The sequence below is a fragment of the Muscardinus avellanarius genome, assembly GCF_963383645.1.
Source record: "Muscardinus avellanarius genome assembly, chromosome: 21".
In the NCBI taxonomy this organism is placed as follows: domain Eukaryota; kingdom Metazoa; phylum Chordata; class Mammalia; order Rodentia; family Gliridae; genus Muscardinus; species Muscardinus avellanarius.
In genome coordinates this window covers 11,923,912-11,942,008 of record NC_137807.1, presented here as the reverse complement: position 1 = coordinate 11,942,008, position 18,097 = coordinate 11,923,912, and the positions used below count along the sequence as shown (strand labels likewise).

Sequence of the window (18,097 nt, the reverse complement as noted above, 5' to 3'; positions counted from 1 at the left end):
CCCCAGCAACACTAACACACACACAAAGAAGAATCCTATCTGGGTTTGTGGTGCATGCCTATAATTGCAGTACTTGGGAGGCTGAGACAGGAGGATTGCAGGTTCAAGACTAGCCTCACCAGTTTAGCAAGACTCAGCAACTCGGGGAGACTCTGTTTCAAAATCAAAAGGGCTAGAGATGTAACTCAGGTAGAACATCCCTGGGTTCAATCTCTACTAGGAGGGGGAAAAAAGTGGATAGCCATCTGATACCCGCCCACCCAGGCCTGGAACAGGTTTCTCCCCTCCCTCCTTCCTTCCCTCCCTCCATTCCCCAGGGGCTTTCTACCTCCGGGCTATACTCCCAGACCTACTTTATACTTTGTTTGGAAACAGGGTCTCACTAAGTTGCTCAGAGCCTCACTCAGTAGCTGAGGCTGGCTTCAGACCTGTGCGATCCTCCTGTGTCAGCCTCCCAAGCGCGGGGATTACAAGGGTGCGCCACCACGCCCGGCTCTGGAACAGGTTTCTAAGACTCGGGGTGACTGGCTCCATCCCACGGCGGGGAAGCACTGCACTCTGTAACCGAGTCCTCTTCTCCAGTACCGACGAGCTCCAAGATGCTGGAGCGGTTAGGCCTCTGCGACAATCAGGTCTCTAGTAACTTGAAAAGCAGCGATGAGGGAACTCAGCTGAATCTTCTCGCTGGTGCCAACGGAAAGTCTGTACCTAGAGAAACCAAATGCCAGGTAAGAATAAAGAAAGCCCCTGCCTTCTGCTAAGATCAAAAGCTGACGGTCTCTAGGAGGAGAGGCACAGGTATTGATAAAAACCCATCCTCAGGAGCAATAATTAGTGTCCTCTGCTTTAAACACTGATGTAGGAAGCTTTTTTTTTGGGTGCTGGGAATGGAACTCAGAGGCTTTCTACCTCTGAGCTACACCCCCAGCCTTATTTTATTTTTTATTTTGTAACAGGGTCTCGCTAGGTTTCTAAGGCTGACATCCCTTCCACTCTCCTGTCTCAGCCTCCCAAGTACTGGAATGACAAGCCTGTGCCACCATGCCAGCTGGAAATCTCCATTTTAACTGCTCTGAATGCAATTTGCAGATGAAGAAATAAGCCTTAATCACAGCAATTCTGTATGTCTATAGTTAGATCAGAAACACTGCAGTTGATAAAGAGCTTTAAAAATTGATCTTCCACAGTGAAACCTTGTTTCAAAATAAAAAATAATCGGGGCACGGTGGTGCACACCTATAATACCAATATTTGGGAGGCTAAGACAAGAGGATCACAGGTTCAAGGACAGTCTCAGCAACGTAGGCCTGCCACAATCTAGTGAGACCCTGTTTCAAAATAGGAAAAAAGGGCTGCGGATGCAGTTCTGGTTGAATTCCCCCGAGTTCAACCTCCACTCTCTCTCACACACACACACACACACACACACACACACACACACACACACACTCACACTCACACACACGGAGATTTCCTTTCTCTAATGTTTCTCTGGGAGGTTGGGCGGCTGTGCTGGGCTGTGGTCTAGTCAGTAGAGAGGACGCTGGCAGCTCAGCTTGCCACCTTTTAGGTCCCAGCCATCAAAAGCACAGTCCCACAGCACTGATAAGAAGCGACCCGATTTGCACACACGCAGGCCCAGGACGGCGTGCTGGGGCTGGCCTGTGCTGATGTCTCGCGTGAACCCAGTGCTCCCTCGACCTAAGTGGCCGCTGCCAGCTTCACTGGGGGTTGATAACTGCGTTTACTGAACCAGGCAGAGTGGAAAATTGGGTTTGTTTGCGTTCTGCCCCCATTATGCCTCAGAGGGCCAAAATGCCTTAATAACAGTTGGAGAGCTGCTCGTCCTCGGACGACCTGCCGCCTCCCAGACGGCGAGCGTCTTCAGGACTAACGGGGGCCGGGCCGTAGAGGCCGATCTGTGTGTCCTCCAACGTGCTTGCTTTTGTTTTGGGGTGCTACTAGGGATTGAACCCAGGGCCATTCTACCTCCAAGCTACACCCGGCCCTTTATATTTTGTATTTTACATTTTTATGTTTTTATTTTTGTGGTACTGGGGATGGAACGCAGGGACCTTCTACCTCCAAGCTACACCCCCAGCCCTATTTTTGATTTTTTATTTTGAAACAGGGTCTCACTGAGAGTTGCAGAGGGCCTCACTAAGCAGCTGAGGCTGTCTGAGAACTGTGATCTTTGGACTGTCTCAGCCTCCCAAATGCTGGGATTACAGCGTGCGCCACCACGCCCGCTTTATTTTTTATTTTCAAACAGGATCTTACTAGGTTGCTGAGTCTCACTGAGCTGCTGAGGCTGGCCTTGAACCTACAATCCTCCTGTCTCAGCCTCCCAGGTACAGGGATTATAGGTGTGCACCACCATCCCCGGCTCTAATGTTCTTTAAAAGAGCAACTCACATCCTTTGCCATGTTCCATTCAGTAACACCCCAAACTAGATTAAACAGTACGTGAATAATGTGGATAAAGAAGCTGAAGTCTTAGGCCCTTGCAACCCAGTGAGAGACTGTTTCAAAACGAAGAATAAAGCCGGGCGTGGCGGCGCACGCTTGTAATCCCGGCTCTTGGGAGGAGACAGGAGGATCACGCAGGCTCGAAGCCAGCCGCGCTGGCTTCAGAGACCCTGTTTCCAAATAAAAAATATAAAATAGGTCTGGGAGTGTAGCCTGGAGATAGAAGGGTTCCATCCCTAGTAACACACACACACACACACACACAGAATAAAAAAAATAAAAAATAGGGCTGGGGTGTATAGCTCAAAGGTAGAATGCCTCTGAGTTCCATCCCCACTATCAGAAAAAAAAAAAAAAAAAAAAGAGAAAAATCAGGAAAATACTTACTCAATGTCTGCCATTTTGGTCAACAAATGTATTCGTACTGAAGACGGAAAGTCAACTGAGGGGAAAAAAAAAAAAGGAAAAATCAAATGAGTTCTCCCCTGCTGCTAAAAAAAAAATCCCAGAGGAAAAGTAGGAGTTTAGACATGAGCTAGCTCAACACTGAGCCCGACAAACTGGAGTCTATAGCCAAGTAGCCACGAGGCGCTTCTGGAGCTGCGCGGACCAGTTAGGAGACTTCCCAGAACGTGAAAACGCCGTGACGTCGTCTTTCCCCACTATTTTGTGATTCTCCAGAGTGTTGCTAAATATGTACGTAGCAGATTCCAAAGTGAGAGTGAGAACACAGAAGAGGTGTCAGCGCTGCGCTTTTTGGGCGGCTCAGCGAGGGAACTTGAAGCTGAGTTCTGTTTTAAAAAAACACGCATGAGCCGGGCGTGGTGGCGCACGCTTGTCATCCCAACGTTCGGGAGGCTGAGATGGGAGGATCACGGTTCGCAGACAGCCTCAGCTCCTTGGTGAGGCCCTCTGTGACTCAGTGAGACCCTGTTTCAAAAATAAAAAAGACTGCCGGGTGTGGTGGCGCACGTTTGTAATCCCCGCGCTTGGAGGCGGAGATAGGAGGATCGCGCAGGTTCGAAGCCAGCCGAGCTGGTGTTAAGAGACCCTGTTTCAAAAATATAAAATAGGTCTGGGAGTGTAGCCCGGAGGTAGAAGGGCTTCCAGGAACCCCAGTACCACCAAAAAAATAAAAAATAAAATAAAAAAATAAAAAATAAAAGACTAAAAAAGTAGGGCTGGGGGTGTAGTTTGGAGGCACAATGCCCTGGGTTCCATCCCCCAGTACCGCAATAAATAAATAAAATAAAGCTGGGCATGGTGGCGCAGGCATGTAATCCCAGTACTGGGGAGGCTGGAACAAGAGGATCGCAGGTTCATGGCCAGCCTCAGCTACTTAGTGAGGCTCTCCACAACTTAGCGAGACCCTGTTTCCAAATAAAATATACAAAAGAAGATCTTGGAGTATAGCCCGGACGCAGAAAAGCCCCTGGGTTCCACCTCCAGTTCCACCAACATGAAAAAAATGAAGGAAGGAAAGATCCAGTGTGGAACTAGGGATGGTTCCCCTAAGACTGGGGTGTTTTGGGGGTTTTTTTGGTGGTGCTGGGGGTGGAACTCAGGGGCTGAGAGCCTCACTCAGTAGCTGAGGCTGGCTTCGAACCTGTGCGAGCCTCCTGTCTCAGCTTCCCAAGTGCGGGGACTACAAGCGTGCGCCACCGCGCCCGGCATGGAACAAAGTTTTAAATGGCAAGACAGAACTAAATTTAAGGGGTCAGCCCCACACTGCCTCCTTCTTGTTGCTCTGCCCGGCGTCCCCTTTCTCTTCACCCTTAACCCTAAAGCAAGCGGCCACCACAGCTTCTCAGTTACCTCTGTGCACGAACAAGTGAATCTCCGTCAGGATGTCATGGAGCGCCAGCCCCTTCAGAGTTTTCAACTCCATGATGTCTGCGGAGGGGCGGTCAAGGCAGAGACCGCGTCCCAGAACAAGCGTACTTAACTGCAGAGGATTCTGAGCTCAAACCTCGGTGAGTGACTTTAAAGCGGGGCTTTCAATCCCGACACAGCTGCCCCTCTTTCAGTTTCAAGCTGCACGTTGAGCCCCAATTCTTTCTTTGACGTTTTATCTTCCACAAGGGCTGGAAGGTATCGTCATATCTCCTTCTAGCAGAGAACAGGGCCGCATGCATTCCCTAAAGGCATATCCCGTTCCTAGCTTTGATTTTCAGTTACTGACCACTTCCGAGTTACTGCCTCTTCAGCCCCGAGGCCTGGTTTTCCCCATCTGTGAGCCAAGTTGCTTTAAGCCTCTACAGTGGTTTGGATTTGAGTAAAAGACAGCAGTGTTGGGAGGGAAGTCCCTGCGCTGCGGCCTCGGGATTATATGGCTCCTTCTCCCTCCTTACCTCCTCCTGCCGGCTCCTCTGTGATGGGAGGAGTCCTGCCCTCTCCTCTGTTTCCCACTATGCCCTGAACTCTGCAGACCCGCCAAACATGGACGGAACCTCTCAATCTCCAAACACTGTGAGCAAACAAACCTTCCTCTGAATTTTGTGTGTGGGTCAATCACTTGATTAAAGCAGTGAGAATGCGGACCGAGAGCCTTACACGGGCCAGAGCCTCTCAGGAAGGACTTTGGGGTGTTTAAGACAAGGACCCACCCCTTCTACAGACACCTGCCCTCACAGCAAGCTGACCAGAGCCACGTGCGGCCAGGCGCCCTCCGGCCTTGCCAGGGTAGGCCGGCCTCGGTCTGAGCTCACAGGGCCACCCCGCGGCCTCAGACAACACGGGGAGACACGAGGAAGGATACTCCTGTAAGCCGTAGTGAAGTCCAGATTCAGCATCCAGTCCAGGATGTTGGCGATGTCTGACTTGAGCGGGTGCCCCGTGCAGGTGTACACTGTCTCCTCCGTCACCTTCCCGAAGGCCATGTTGGTGCTCTGTGCAGACAGAGGGGGGACCCAGGAGCTGTCATCAGCTGCCACGCTGCAGTAGCCAAGAAGGAGCAGCAGTGGCGTGACATGGACCCGGGAAGCCCGTGTCTCCACACCGATAAGAGCGTTTCTTGTGGGAGGAGGCCGTAGCCTGTCCCCTTCCTTTGTCTTGTTTTTGCAGTAGCGGGGATGGAACCCAGAGCCTTGTGCATGCTACGCTAGGCAAGCACTCCACCGCTGCACTACACCTCCAGCCCTCTTTCTTTCTTTCTTTCTTTCTTTCTTTCTTTCTTTCTTTCTTTCTTTCTTTCTTTCTTTCTTTTTTAGTTTTTGGTGGTACTGGGGTTCCTGGAAGCCCTTCTACCTCCGGGCTATGCTCCCAGACCTATTTTATACTTTATTTTATTTTATTTTTGGAAACAGGGTCTCTTAAGCCAGCACGGCTGGCTTCGAACCAGCGCGATCCTCCTGTCTCCGCCTCCCAAGCGCGGGGATTACAAGCATGCGCCACCACGCCCGGCTTTATTTCTTTTTTTTGAGACAGGGTCACAGTAATTTGCCCGGGCTGGCCTCACACTTAGGATCCTCCTGCCTCAGCCTCCCAACTAGCTGGGATTACACGCATGTGCCACGATCCTTGGCTTTAAAGATTCTTCCGATTAATCAAAATACAAAGGGAGGGGGGCTGGGAGCCTGTGAGTTCAGTCTTCCCAGGTCTAGATTTCCGAATGAACGGACTGGCTGCTGCCACTGCCTTTCCTAGAAAACTGCGTAGAAGCAACGACCAAGACTCGCCCGGCAGGGGCCTACCTGTAAGATGTTCAAGGCCCTTCGCATGTCCCCGCTGGAGAGCGTCACAAGCGCCTTCATCCCGTCCTCGCTTATATCAACCCTGCAAGGCAAAGGGATTCACTGAGCCGAGAGCACAAGGGAACAACACGGCCTCAGGTGATTAAGGCTTTAAGTGAATGCAAGAAAAATCCAGCAGAGCCAGCAGTGCCGTGATCTGAGCGGCTCAGCGGTCACTCCGGGCCTGAGGGACAGAGGACCGGAGTGACCTCCACATCAGTGGCCACACCCAGCTGAAGTCTAGGGAGACGGGCAGGATGGCACAGACGTACGCCCAGCCTGGCTGTGGGTTCTGCTCCCGGGACGAGGAGCTCTGGCGCGACCCGAGATCGGGGGCCTAGCGCCGCCGTCAGCACGAGCAGGTGCTCGGGCGGGCTCCTCGCTCGGCGTCTCATTACTCGGCATGCAGTGTCACAGAACCTTCCCTTCTGGTCAAGAGAGGCTCGCGGCATCACAGCAGGGGCCCGGCAGCTCGCGCCTCCAGCGACGGAGTAGGAGGAAACTGGGGCAGCTTCCAGGGGAGGAAGGTGGAATCAGAAATCAAATGACTTTTATGAGGCAGAATGTCCATGAGATCCCAGAGACAACGACAGCCGCCAACAGCCCCCGTCGCTCATCCTGGGCCGGGCCTTCTGCTTAAATCATTTACCAACATTCCCAGCCAGTCATCGGGGCCCACTCTCCACCTGCCCGAGAGCCCGAGAGCCCGAGAGCTCGCCCTTCCTGCCTCATGGCTGACTTACTTCTCTTTTCCTACAACGTGTTCCAGGCGGGGAACCATGAGTTCAGGTGTCAGGGGACCGAATCGAAACCTCGTGCACCGAGACTGCAGGGCAGGGATGATCTTGGACAGATAGTTACAGATGAGGCAAAATCTGGTATTTTCAGTGAATTTCTCAATCACTGGAGAGAAAGATAAAACCAGCTCATGTCAAAGGCCAGTCCGATTCTTCAGAGGACCCACAAGCCCTGGACTTTTCTGTGGTCAAATGGCAGGGAGAGATTCAAAAACACAAACAAGCAGGGAGTTACCCACAAGGGGAGAGGGCACCGTGCCGTGTTCAAGATCGGGGACCGGTCACCCTCCTTTCGGGAGTTAGTAGCGTGTCCCCTCCAGAGGACTTTTTAAAATGATTCTGGCTCTTGTCTATTGATCTCTTAACCTGAGACCAGCCCACGAGCTGTGCTGCCACCTGGCAGGCGACACTGCATCTTCTCTAGTTTTGAGGGGGCGGCTCTTTGCAAACCTTCCCGTGGACCTTGGCAGGCGGTCTCGAGCGCGGGAGGGAGCAGCGCCCCGAGCCGAGGATGCTCGGGACCCCAGAGCCACTCGGCAGGGACCTGGTGTCTTGCAGGTTGCATGGAGATGTGCCCGGGCTGACGGCCACTCAGCACAACAAGATGCCGAAGAAAGGCTGCCGACTGTCCTCCTCCTCCTCCCCTGCTGCACATGCCACAAACGCACAGCCTCCCACTCACAGTTCACTCCCTCAGAATCTCTTTCTTTCTTTCTTCCTTTTTTTTTTGGTGGCACTGGGGATTGAATCCAGGGGCATTCTACTTCTGAGCTGTACCCTATTTTTTTGAAATAGCATCTCACTTAAGTTGCCCAGGCCAGCCTTGGACCTGCAATCTTCTTGTCTTAGCCTCCCAGGTACTGTGTTTATAGGCAAGCCTGGCTCCCTTGAACCCAGGGACATTCCTCCTCAGAACTACACCCCCAGCCCTTTTTAATTTGAAACAGAATCTCTAGTTTGCTGACAGTCACACTAAGTTGCTGAGGCTGGTCTCAAAGCTGCCATCCTCCTGTCTCAACCTCCCAGGCACTGGGATCCCAGGCCCGTGCACCACCGTGCCCGGCTCCCTCAGAGTCCCAACGAGATAACAAGGGTCCTGTAATGGAGGTGCACCGCACTAGCTCCAGCAGGACTGACATATCACATTCTCTCCCTTTGCTGCAAGCCTGGAAAACAGCAAAGGCTCAGCAGCTCTCTGGGCCCCGGGATGCTCTCTTCCTGGCTATTTTGTATCCAAGGGCACCAAAGACAGAAGGGCCTGCCCAACAACCAAGGCGTGAAAGACTTTCCATACCTTCCCACCGAATGATACAAACCCCAACCTGAAACAGTCCAGCAGGAAGAGGATGAACCAGCAGGGGCCCGCCATACTTAAAAAAGCCCCGGCTGGGGCCATGTCCTCAAGCTGCTGCCAGGGGAATCCCTGGCCCTGGGGATATTTTGTCCAGATCATCGGGTATGTGGAGAAAATACCCAAAGGCGGCTCTGGAGCAGAAGATGAACAAGACCTGGACAACAGCCACGCGGAACGCCACCCCCAGGGGCCCCGGTCCTCCCTCCGTCCCGAGAGCCCCACGCTGCAGCCAGCAGCTCCTCTTTTCTTTTGAGGTGCTGGGGATGGAACCCAGGGGCAGCCCACCTCTGAGCTCCATCACCAGCCCTATTTTATTTTTTATTTTGAAACAAGGTCTCACTAAGTGGTGGAGCGCCTCACACAGTTGCCGAGGCTGGATTCCAATCTGCAACCCTCCTGTCTCAGCCTCCCAAGTACTGGGGTACGGGTGTGTGCCACCCCACCTGGCTCCTCGGCGGCCCTCTTACCTCGCCGCAAGGCATTCTGGGCATCCTGGGTCATGGCATCCGCTTCGTCCAAGATGACCAGCTTAAACCCTTTCCTAGGAAAACACACGGGGTATTAAGGGTGCTGCTGCTCCCGCTGCCACACGGGGCCCAAGTCCACGCCGTCATGTTTGTGCCACCAAGTCCGTCTCTTCTACAGCTTTTATTTTTGCGGTACTGAAGACTAAATCCAGGGGCATTCTACCTCTGAGCTACACTCCCAGCCCTGATTTTTATTCTTTTATTTTGAAACAGGGTCTCACTGAGTTGCAGAGGGCCTCGCTAAGTAGCTGAGGCTGTCTGTGAACTGCGATCCTCCCGTCTCAGCCTCCCAAGTACTGGGATTTCAAGCGTGAGCCACCCTGCCTGGCTTTCTTCTAGGACTTTGACCAAGCTGCCATCTGTGGATACATGAACAGGAAATGCCCGTTAGTCTTTCGACCTTTAGTAGGGACTGCGGCTGGACTTCTGCGTCCTTTTGTCTTCCCAAGGCTATCTGCCGTGTGTGTGTGTGTGTGTGTGTGTGTGTGTGTGTGTGTGTGTGTGTGTGTGTGTGAGACTGGGGATTGAACCCAGTGTCCGTGTGTGTGTGTCTGTGTGTTACTGGGGATTGAACCCAGAGGCATTCTACCTCTGAGTTATACCCCTAGTCCTTTTTTTGGGGGGGGGGGATGGAAGCCAGAGGCATTTGACCTCCGAGCTACAGCCCCTGCCCTATTTTTTTTATTCTTTATTTTGAAACAGAGTCTCACTGAGTTGCAGAGGGCCTCACTAAGTAGCCGAGGCTGTCCGCGAACTGCGATCCTCTGGTCTCAGCCTCCTGAATGCTGGGATTACGAGTGTGCGCCACCGCGCCTGGTTCCTCCTAGTCCTTTAAAAAAATTTTTTTTTTCGAAACAAGGTCTCACTAGGTTGTTAAGAGTCTTGCTAAGTTGCAGAGGCTGGACTTGAACCTGCAATCCTCCTGTCTTCGCCTCTCAAGTACTGGGATTATGGGCATGCGCCACCATGCCTGGCTATCTGTTTTTTGTTGGTCAGGACCTTGAACACGCTAAGCGTGAGCTCTACTACTGAGGTCCACCCAAAGTCCCACTATCCGCTTCTTCCCCCTCCTTCAGGCGTGCCTAAGACTTTTCACCTTTTTCTAAACCGCCATCCTAGTTGTCCTTCCTGATCTCAATTAATTTTTGTTTAAATTCAAACCAAGCTGGACGTGGTGGGGCGCATCTGTATCCCAGTACCCGGGAGGCTGACAAAAGAGGATTACAGATTGGAGGCCAGGCTGGAGCAACTTAGTGAAGCCCTTGCAGCTTGGTGAGACCCCGTTTCAAAACAAAAAGAAAAAAAAAAATAGGTCTGGGGGTGTAGCTCAGAGGTAGAATGCCCCTGAGTTAAATCCCCAGTACAAAAAAAAGAAAGAAAAGAAACAGGGTCTCAGCCAGGTAGGCGTGGTGGTGCACACCTGTAATCCCAGTTACCTGGGAGGCTGAGACAGGAGGATCGCAGGTTCAAGGGCAGCCTCAGCAAGGTGAGAGGCTCTCAACCTAGAAAGACCCTGTTTCAAAACAAAAATAAAAGAGGGCTGGAGGGCTGAGGGTGTATATCTCAGAGGTAGAACACTCCCGCGCTAAGTCCCCAGCACCCCCCCCCAAAAAAAAAACAGGGTCTCACTAAGTTGCCGAGGCTGTCCTTGAACCTGTGATCCTCCTGTCTCAGCCTCCAAAGTCCTGGGGCTGCAGGCCGAGACACTGCTCTGGTCTGGATATTTCCTTTATATTCGCTTCCTAATATTTCTGACCACATTCCCCCCATCTTCTCTCTTTCTTCGTGGCTGCTTTTGACAGAGTCATGTTTTTCGTCTTTATAAAATGACAGAGGAGAGGACCGAGAAACAGTCAAGCCGCAATATCTCAGGGATCAAAACCTCCAGGGAAAGAAATGGTACAAGTGCGTCTTACTTAAATATCGTCCTTGTGCTGGCAAAGCTGAGGATGGGTCCCCGCACGATATCTATCCCTCTGTCGTCCGACGCATTCAGCTGAGTGCAGAAGAGACAAGCCACGGTGAGAAAGAGCGTCTGCGGTCTGACTCCTTGCTGCTGCTGCTGCTGCTGCTGCTATTTTTCTTCTGTAACTGGGGATTGAACCCACGGGAGTTCTACCTCCGAGCTGCACCCCCTGATTTTGAAACACTAGGTTGCAAAGGGTCTCGCTAGGTTGCTGAGGCTGGTCTCGAACTTGTGATCCTGCTGTCTTAGCCTTCCGAGTACTGGGGTTACAGGCGTGTGCCACCATGCCCAGGTGAATTATTGGTTTTAATATATCTTTTTTTTTTTTTTTTTGCAGTACTAAGAATTGAACCCAGGGGCATTCTACCTCCGAGCTATACCCCCGCCCTATTTTTTATACTTTATTTTTGAAACAGGGTCTCACTGAGTTGCAAAGGGCCTTGCTAAGTAGCTGAGGCTGGCCTCGAACCTGGATCCTCCTGTCTTGGCCTCCTGAATGCTGAGATTACGAGCGTGCGCCACCACATGTGGCTTTAACATATCTTTTCATCAATTTTGCTCAGCTCACGAGTTTTCCAGGTCTAGAGATGGCTAAGAGACGATCATTAAAACAAAATCCACAACTGTATTAAAACTCAATATATGATTATATTCTGAAAGGCAAAAGGCCCCCCAAAGATAAATCTCTCTCTATAAATCTTGGAAATAAATATGTCCTAGTCACCCTGAACAGCCCTTAGCAGAACAATGCTAAGTTTAGTTCGCCAAACCCAAAGCAATCCAGGCTACACGTTTTGAATCCACCAAAGAACAGTGATAACAGTAATGTCCCGAGACCCGTATGTAAAGAGTAAGCCAAATGTTCTTCTTGCCAAAGGCAAGACTTAGACTTCTGAAATCTAAGTTTATCAGTCCAGGTCCCAGCAATATTCAGAAGGCATTCATGCATGCCATAAGTTGAGAAGAATTAAATGAAGAGGTATTTTAAAGGGTTTAGTATGCCGGGCGTGGTGGCGCACGCTTGTAATCCCCGCGCTTGGGAGGCTGAGACAGGAGGATCGCACAGGTTCGAAGCCAGCCTCAGCTACTTAGTGAGGCTCTCCGCAACTCAGTGAGACCCTGTTTCCAAATAAAGTATAAAAAATAGGGCTGGGGGTATAGCCCGGAGGTAGAAAGCTCCTGGGTTCTACCCCCCGGCACCACAAAAATAAATAAATAAAAATAAAAGGTTTAGTATGTGGGAGTTGGGTGTGGTGGCCTACACCTGTAATCCCAATACTTGGGAGGCTAAGACAAGAGGATCATAGGTTTGAGGACAATCTCAGCAACTTAGCAAGACCCTCTTTCCAAACCAAAAAATAAAAAGGGCTGGGGGTGTAACTCGGAGGTAGAATGCCTCTGGGTTCAATCTCCAGTACCAAATAAAAAAACAAAACCTTTAGGGTTTGGGGATACCACAGGAATATGCAATACCTGTTATCACCTCCAGGCCTGGAGGGCTTCAAGGAGGGAGGCCCCTAGAGAAGGTGGTGGGAAGGAGCCTGCCTGTGGGACGGGCCCTGCAGGTGGGGGACGCTGCCCAGTACTAATCCCTGGACAGGGCCAGGGACCCTCATCCTTCCTCTGACCTCTGTCGGCCTCACCCAACCAAGAGCCAAAGAGCACGGAGCCTACAGCCACGACAGACTACCGTGCAGCCTGTGGGCCAGAACAGGCGGTACCACGTGGAGACTGGGTGCAGACAGCGCACAGCAGCCAGCCAGCGGCTGAGCTGCCACAGAGAGAAGGGTTCAGGTAATAGTTGGGAACCGCAAAGTAAGATGTCTGGCCCCACAGCCGCCCTCCAGCTGACGCGTGCTGGAAGCCAACCACTGCAGACGACAGGACTGCAGATGACAGGGAAGTAAAATTTCTTCCTCAAATCTGCTTCTTGGGCCCGGGGAGGGGAGTGGTGGCGCAGGCCTATAATCCCAACACTTGGGAGGCTGAGACAGGAGGATCGCAGGTCCAAAAACAGCCTCAGCCACTTAATGAGGTCCAGTTTGAGATTAAAAAATATATAGCCGGGCGTGGTGGCGCACGCTTGTAATCCCCGCGCTTGGGAAGCAGAGACAGGAGGATCGCGCAGGTTCGAAGCCAGCTGCGCGTGCTGGCTTAGGAGACCCTGTTTCCAAATAAAAATGTAAAAATAGGTCTGGGAGTGTAGCCCGGAGGTAGAAGGGTTTCCAGGAACCCCAGTAACACCACCAAAAAAAAAAAAAAAAAAATATATATATATATATATATGGGGGGGGGGGTGTAGCTCAGAGGTAGAGCGCCCCTGGGTTCATTCCCCAGCAACACACACACACACACACACACACACCTTTCCCAAATGTCAGCGGGCAACTTTCAGAGTAAAATAAAACTCGCAGAACTAAAGTTAAAAGACTGGAGTGTGCTGGACATGGTGGTGCACGTCTATAATCCAAGTACCCGGGAAACAAACGGGAACGTCGCAGGTTCAAAGCCAACCTCAGCAATTCAGGAAGGCTCTCCGCAAACTTAGCGAGACCCTGTTTCCAAATCAAAAGTAAAACGGGGCCAGAGTGTAGCTTGGAAGTAGAATGCTCCTGGGTCCAACCCCCAATATAACAACAATAAAAAGAGGCCGGAGCCTAGTTATGTATAGACTGAAATGACCCTATTTACCTCCAGGACCATGGAGCCGAATTCTTTATCTCCGTACAGCTGTTTGGCACAGGCCAGGATGGTGGATGTCTTTCCTGTCCCTGGAGGGCCATAGAGAAGCAGGTGGGGCAGTCGGTCTTCACTGATAAACTTCTGAACTGGGGGCGGGGATGAGAGACACCGTCAGTTTTTGGAAGCACCTCATTCTCTGTGGGCCCTGAGCTGGGCCGAAGGAGATGGACACCAACGCGGCACCCCAATCGGAGGCAGACACAGCAAAGAAAAAGCTTGGGGCCACGTGCTACAGGGCGCGACCAGATTCCTCTGTGTTCTTATTCAGCAGAGACAACGTCGCAGAGAAACCTTCACAGGCTCCTCGGCTAGGATGACAGCAGCTAACACGTGGATACTCACTGGTGCTCAGAATGTCCTGGTGAGAGATGAGGTCATTCAACGTCTGCGGCCGGTACTTTTCCACCCTGTAAGAGAGTGTGGCGTACGCCTTACTACATGTGTAAGCGCAAGAGTATTTTTCTTCTGTGCAGAAGACGCCTTTCACATCCTAACTAAAAGAGGAAGAAAAACCCCTTCTGTTAGAATAGAGACCAGTGTTTCTCAGCCAGAGGCCATTGTGTCCTCCAGAAAACATTTGGTGATATCATGAGAGATTTTTTTTTTAATTTTTTAATTTTTGGTGGTACTGGGGTTCCTGGAAGCCCTTCTACCTCTGGGCTACACTCCAAGACCTATTTTTTATACTTTTTTTAAATTTGGAAACAGGGTCTCTTAAGCCAGTTGAGGCTGGCTTCGAACCTGCGTGATCCTCCTGTCTCCACCTCCCAAGCGCAGGGATTACAAGCCTGCGCCACCACGCCCGGCTATCGTAAGAGATTTTTAGATCGAATCCCTACTTTCCGACCATATGCCTTGTAAGCTCAGCGTGGATGGGCACCTACTATATCAATGTGAACTTGAAACTGAACTTATACCCAAATAGCCATCAAAAGATGATAAGTCATCAAGGTAGATAAAATGTGGCCCAATGCAGAATGACTTGGCCAGATTAAGGAACGAAGGATGAACTCTGAGAACTTGGGCTGAGAGAAGGAAGGAAGCCAGACACAGAAGGACACATAGTGTAAGTCTATGTATATGCAACGTCCCCAAGAGGCAGAGAGTGGGAAGGGACATCCGGGGCCTCCAGGGGCTGGAGAGGAGAGGATGCTGGGGGCTGACTGCCGGCAAGGACAGGGTTTCTGTTGGGGGTGATGAAAATATTTGGAATTAGACAGGGAAATAGTTGCACAACATTCTGAATGTTTGTAATGCACTGAACTGTGTGGCTAGAACTGCATATTTTATTTTATTTTTTTACCCTGGTTAAAACAAATTTAACTGTTTATTAGACAAGAAACATCTTGGCATCTTCCTAAATCAAGCCAAATAGCCGGGCGTGGTGGCACTCGATTGTAATCCCAGTCCTTGGAAGGCTGAGACAGGAGGCTTGCAGGTTTGCAGCCAACCTTAGCTACTGAGGGGGGCCCTGTTTCCAAGAATAAAAAATAGGGCTGGGGTGTAGCTCGGAAGTAGAATGCCCTTCGGTTCAATCCCCAGTACCACAAAATAAGTAAATAAAAAATAAAATTAAATCAAGCCAAATCCCACCAAAGTCTTGGAAACATCATCAAGACAGTTGTTGCACTGGGAAAAGCGACTTTCTAGTCCCGGCACCTCTGCAAGTCATTTAATCTTTCTTTTCTTTCTGTCTTTTTGTGGTAGTGGGGATTGAACCCAGGGTTATTCTGCCTCTGAGCTACACCCCGCCCTTTTTATTTTATTTGTTTATTTATTTATTTATTTTTGGTGGTACTGGGGGTGGAACCCTGGGGCATTCTACCTTCGGGCTATACTCCCAGACCTATTTTATATTTTATTTGGAAACAGGGTCTCACTGAGTTGCTGAGAGCCTCACTAAGTAGCTGAGGCTGGCTTCGAACCTGCGTGATCCTCCTGCCTCTGCCTCCCAAACGCGGGGTTTACAAGCGTGCGCCACCACGCCCGGCTGTTTATTTATTTTTGAAAGGGTCTCACTCAGTTGCTGAGACCGGCCGGGAACCGGCGAGCCTCCTGTCTCAGCTTCACAGGTACTGAGATGAACAGGCCTGCATCATCCTGCCCGGCTTAACCTTTCTAAAAATGCAGTTCCCTCGTGGGTAACATTTGAAATAACAGTGACCGTCTCTTGGGGTCTCCGTAAGGAATTAAGCATCTGCGAGGATGCCTGCTCATGTAGTGGAAAACTGCTCAGTAAAAATCAGTAGCAAAGTTATTACTGTTTGGGTTTAGCATCTGGCCAGGAGGCCCTGGAAGGTTTGGGCAGGAAGGCAGAGGCCAGGCTGCAGACGCAGGGGCGAGCGCGGGGCCCTCCAGGTGCCAAAGCGGCCTCCTCCCCTGCAAGCAGAGCGGAGGAAGAGGCGGGGTGTCGAGGCCAGCCGCCATGGGTCTCCGGGCCGCAGGCCTGAGAGCAGCGGGCTGGGGTCCAATGTTGTGCAAATGTTCCCCTATCTAGTTCCCCAAACTTGCCATCACCCCAAAGCCAAGCCCCGCGGCAGCCGGGCCTCCTCCTACCAGGGCAGGTTCCTGATCTTGGGCGCCGCGGGCTGCTGCTGCTGCTGCATCGTGGAGGTCTCCATGGCGGGGAGACTAAGGTGGCCGGGCCCGCTGCAGTCGGCGGGTCCCCAAACACACGCCAAGAACCGCCACCCCCGACCCGACCTCCCCCCACCACCCTAGCACTTAGAGTTCGCGCGCAAACCCAACTCTCGCGAGACTAGACCTCCTGCTTACGACTTCCTCCCGCGGTCCCGCCCCTTCTCTGTTGCTAAGGCGCCGGTTGCTAGGTGACCGTGGCGCAGGCCGCCATCCTCTGCAGCTCCGCCCCTCCAGCGCGCTCCCAGCTCTCAGACCCTCAGGGGCCTTCAGAGGGATGGAGCCCCAGGGGCAAGACTCTCCCGCAGCCGCCACTCGTCAATCCCAGCTGTCCCCAAGGCTCAGACACCTACTTGCGAAGGAACAGAAAGCTGTCAGAGCTTAAAATAATTTCAAAGATGTGGTTCTGGAATAGAAAAGGCCAAACGAAAAGGTTCGCAGTACCTCTCAGTTCTCAAGAGGAAAGATGGTGCTTGGAAATCACAAGCCAAACCCTGTTCCAACCTATCCGTCTCCCCAACCCGTGTTCCTCACTCGGCAAAATTGAGAGGATCAACCTCCAGAACTAAATAAACAAATAAAAGTAAAAATATTTTCAGTTGGGTTCATATGTATAAAAGAAGAGGGATAATAAATATAGAGGACAGAGTTCCCATGAGCTGAGATACTGAGGAGAACCACGATCAGAATTTTAGTTTATTTTTATGTTTGTTTGTTTTTCTAAAGTAAGGGGATTATGGACCACTTCTTTTTTGCTGGTCTGTATTGTCCAGTGAGTGTGTAGAACATATATATATATATATATATATATATATATATATGTTATATGTGTATATATATGTGTGTGTATATATATATATATATATACACATATATATACACATATATATACTTTTTTTGCGGGTCTGGGGATGGAACCCAGGGGCATTCGACCTCCTAGCTATACCCCCTGCCCTATTTTTTATTCTTATTTATTTATTTATTTTTGGTGGTACTGGGGTTCCTGGAAGCCCTTCTACCTCCGGGCTACACTCCCAAACCTATTTTATATTTTTGAAACAGGGTCTCTTAAGCCAGCGCGGCTGGCTCCGAAACTGCACGATCCTCCTGCCTCCGCCTCCCAAGCGCGGGGATTACAAGCGTGTGCCACCATGCCCGGCTTTTATTCTTTATTTTGAAACCAGGTCTCACTAAGTTGCAGAGGGCCTCACCAAGTAGCTGAGGCTGTCCGCGAACCACGATCCTCAGGTCTCAGCCTCCAGAATGCTGGGATTACAAGCGTGCGCCACCACACCCAGCTCATGATATTCTTTTTTATATAATGGAAATAAGGAGATCAACGATGTGATTTGGAGGTAGCTGTATGGCTGGCATCCTATCCAACATTACTATCACCTGCTGGGTCTGGCCTCCAACCTGTGGTCCTCCTGTCTCAGCCTCCCAAGGATCACAGGTGTGCACCACCACACCGGGCTTGTGCTTTTCATTTCTTATATCCATGGCCCCCAACGTATAGTTCAACTTCAGGTTGACTTTACCATGGGTTTATTGAGGTAAAGTGCATTTGGGGCCTCACTAAGTATCTGAGACTGTCTGTGAGCCACGGTCCTCCTGTTTCAGCCTCCCCAATGCTGGGATTACAAGCTTGGACCACCATGCCCGGCTCACTTTTTTATTTTGAGACGGGGTCTTGCTAAGTTACCCAGGCTGGCCTCGAACTTGGCATTGCTGCGCTTTCTGAGCAGCTGCCACCATGCTCAGTAACTTACATAATATTTCTGATTTGCAGGAGGCTTATTGGGACATGACCCCATTACTGCAGGAAGCCTGAGCTACTATCACCGGCCCCATTTCATAGGTATTTTAAGTAACTT

The 18,097-nt window shown here is 51.0% G+C and overlaps 1 protein-coding gene across 1 annotated transcript; it reads right to left on the bottom strand.

The window, feature by feature from the left end:
• Positions 1-611: 611 nt before the first annotated feature.
• RFC5 (replication factor C subunit 5) lies at positions 612-16,207 on the bottom strand (the record flags this gene model as incomplete). Its single annotated transcript, XM_080717854.1, has 11 exons — positions 612-708; positions 2,857-2,911; positions 4,285-4,362; positions 5,228-5,357; positions 6,162-6,243; positions 6,944-7,103; positions 8,819-8,892; positions 10,795-10,874; positions 13,536-13,672; positions 13,929-13,993; positions 16,143-16,207. 11 exons carry the CDS (start codon positions 16,205-16,207, stop codon positions 612-614), a joined length of 1,023 nt encoding a protein of 340 aa, XP_080573980.1.
• Between the last annotated feature and the right edge of the window lie 1,890 nt (positions 16,208-18,097).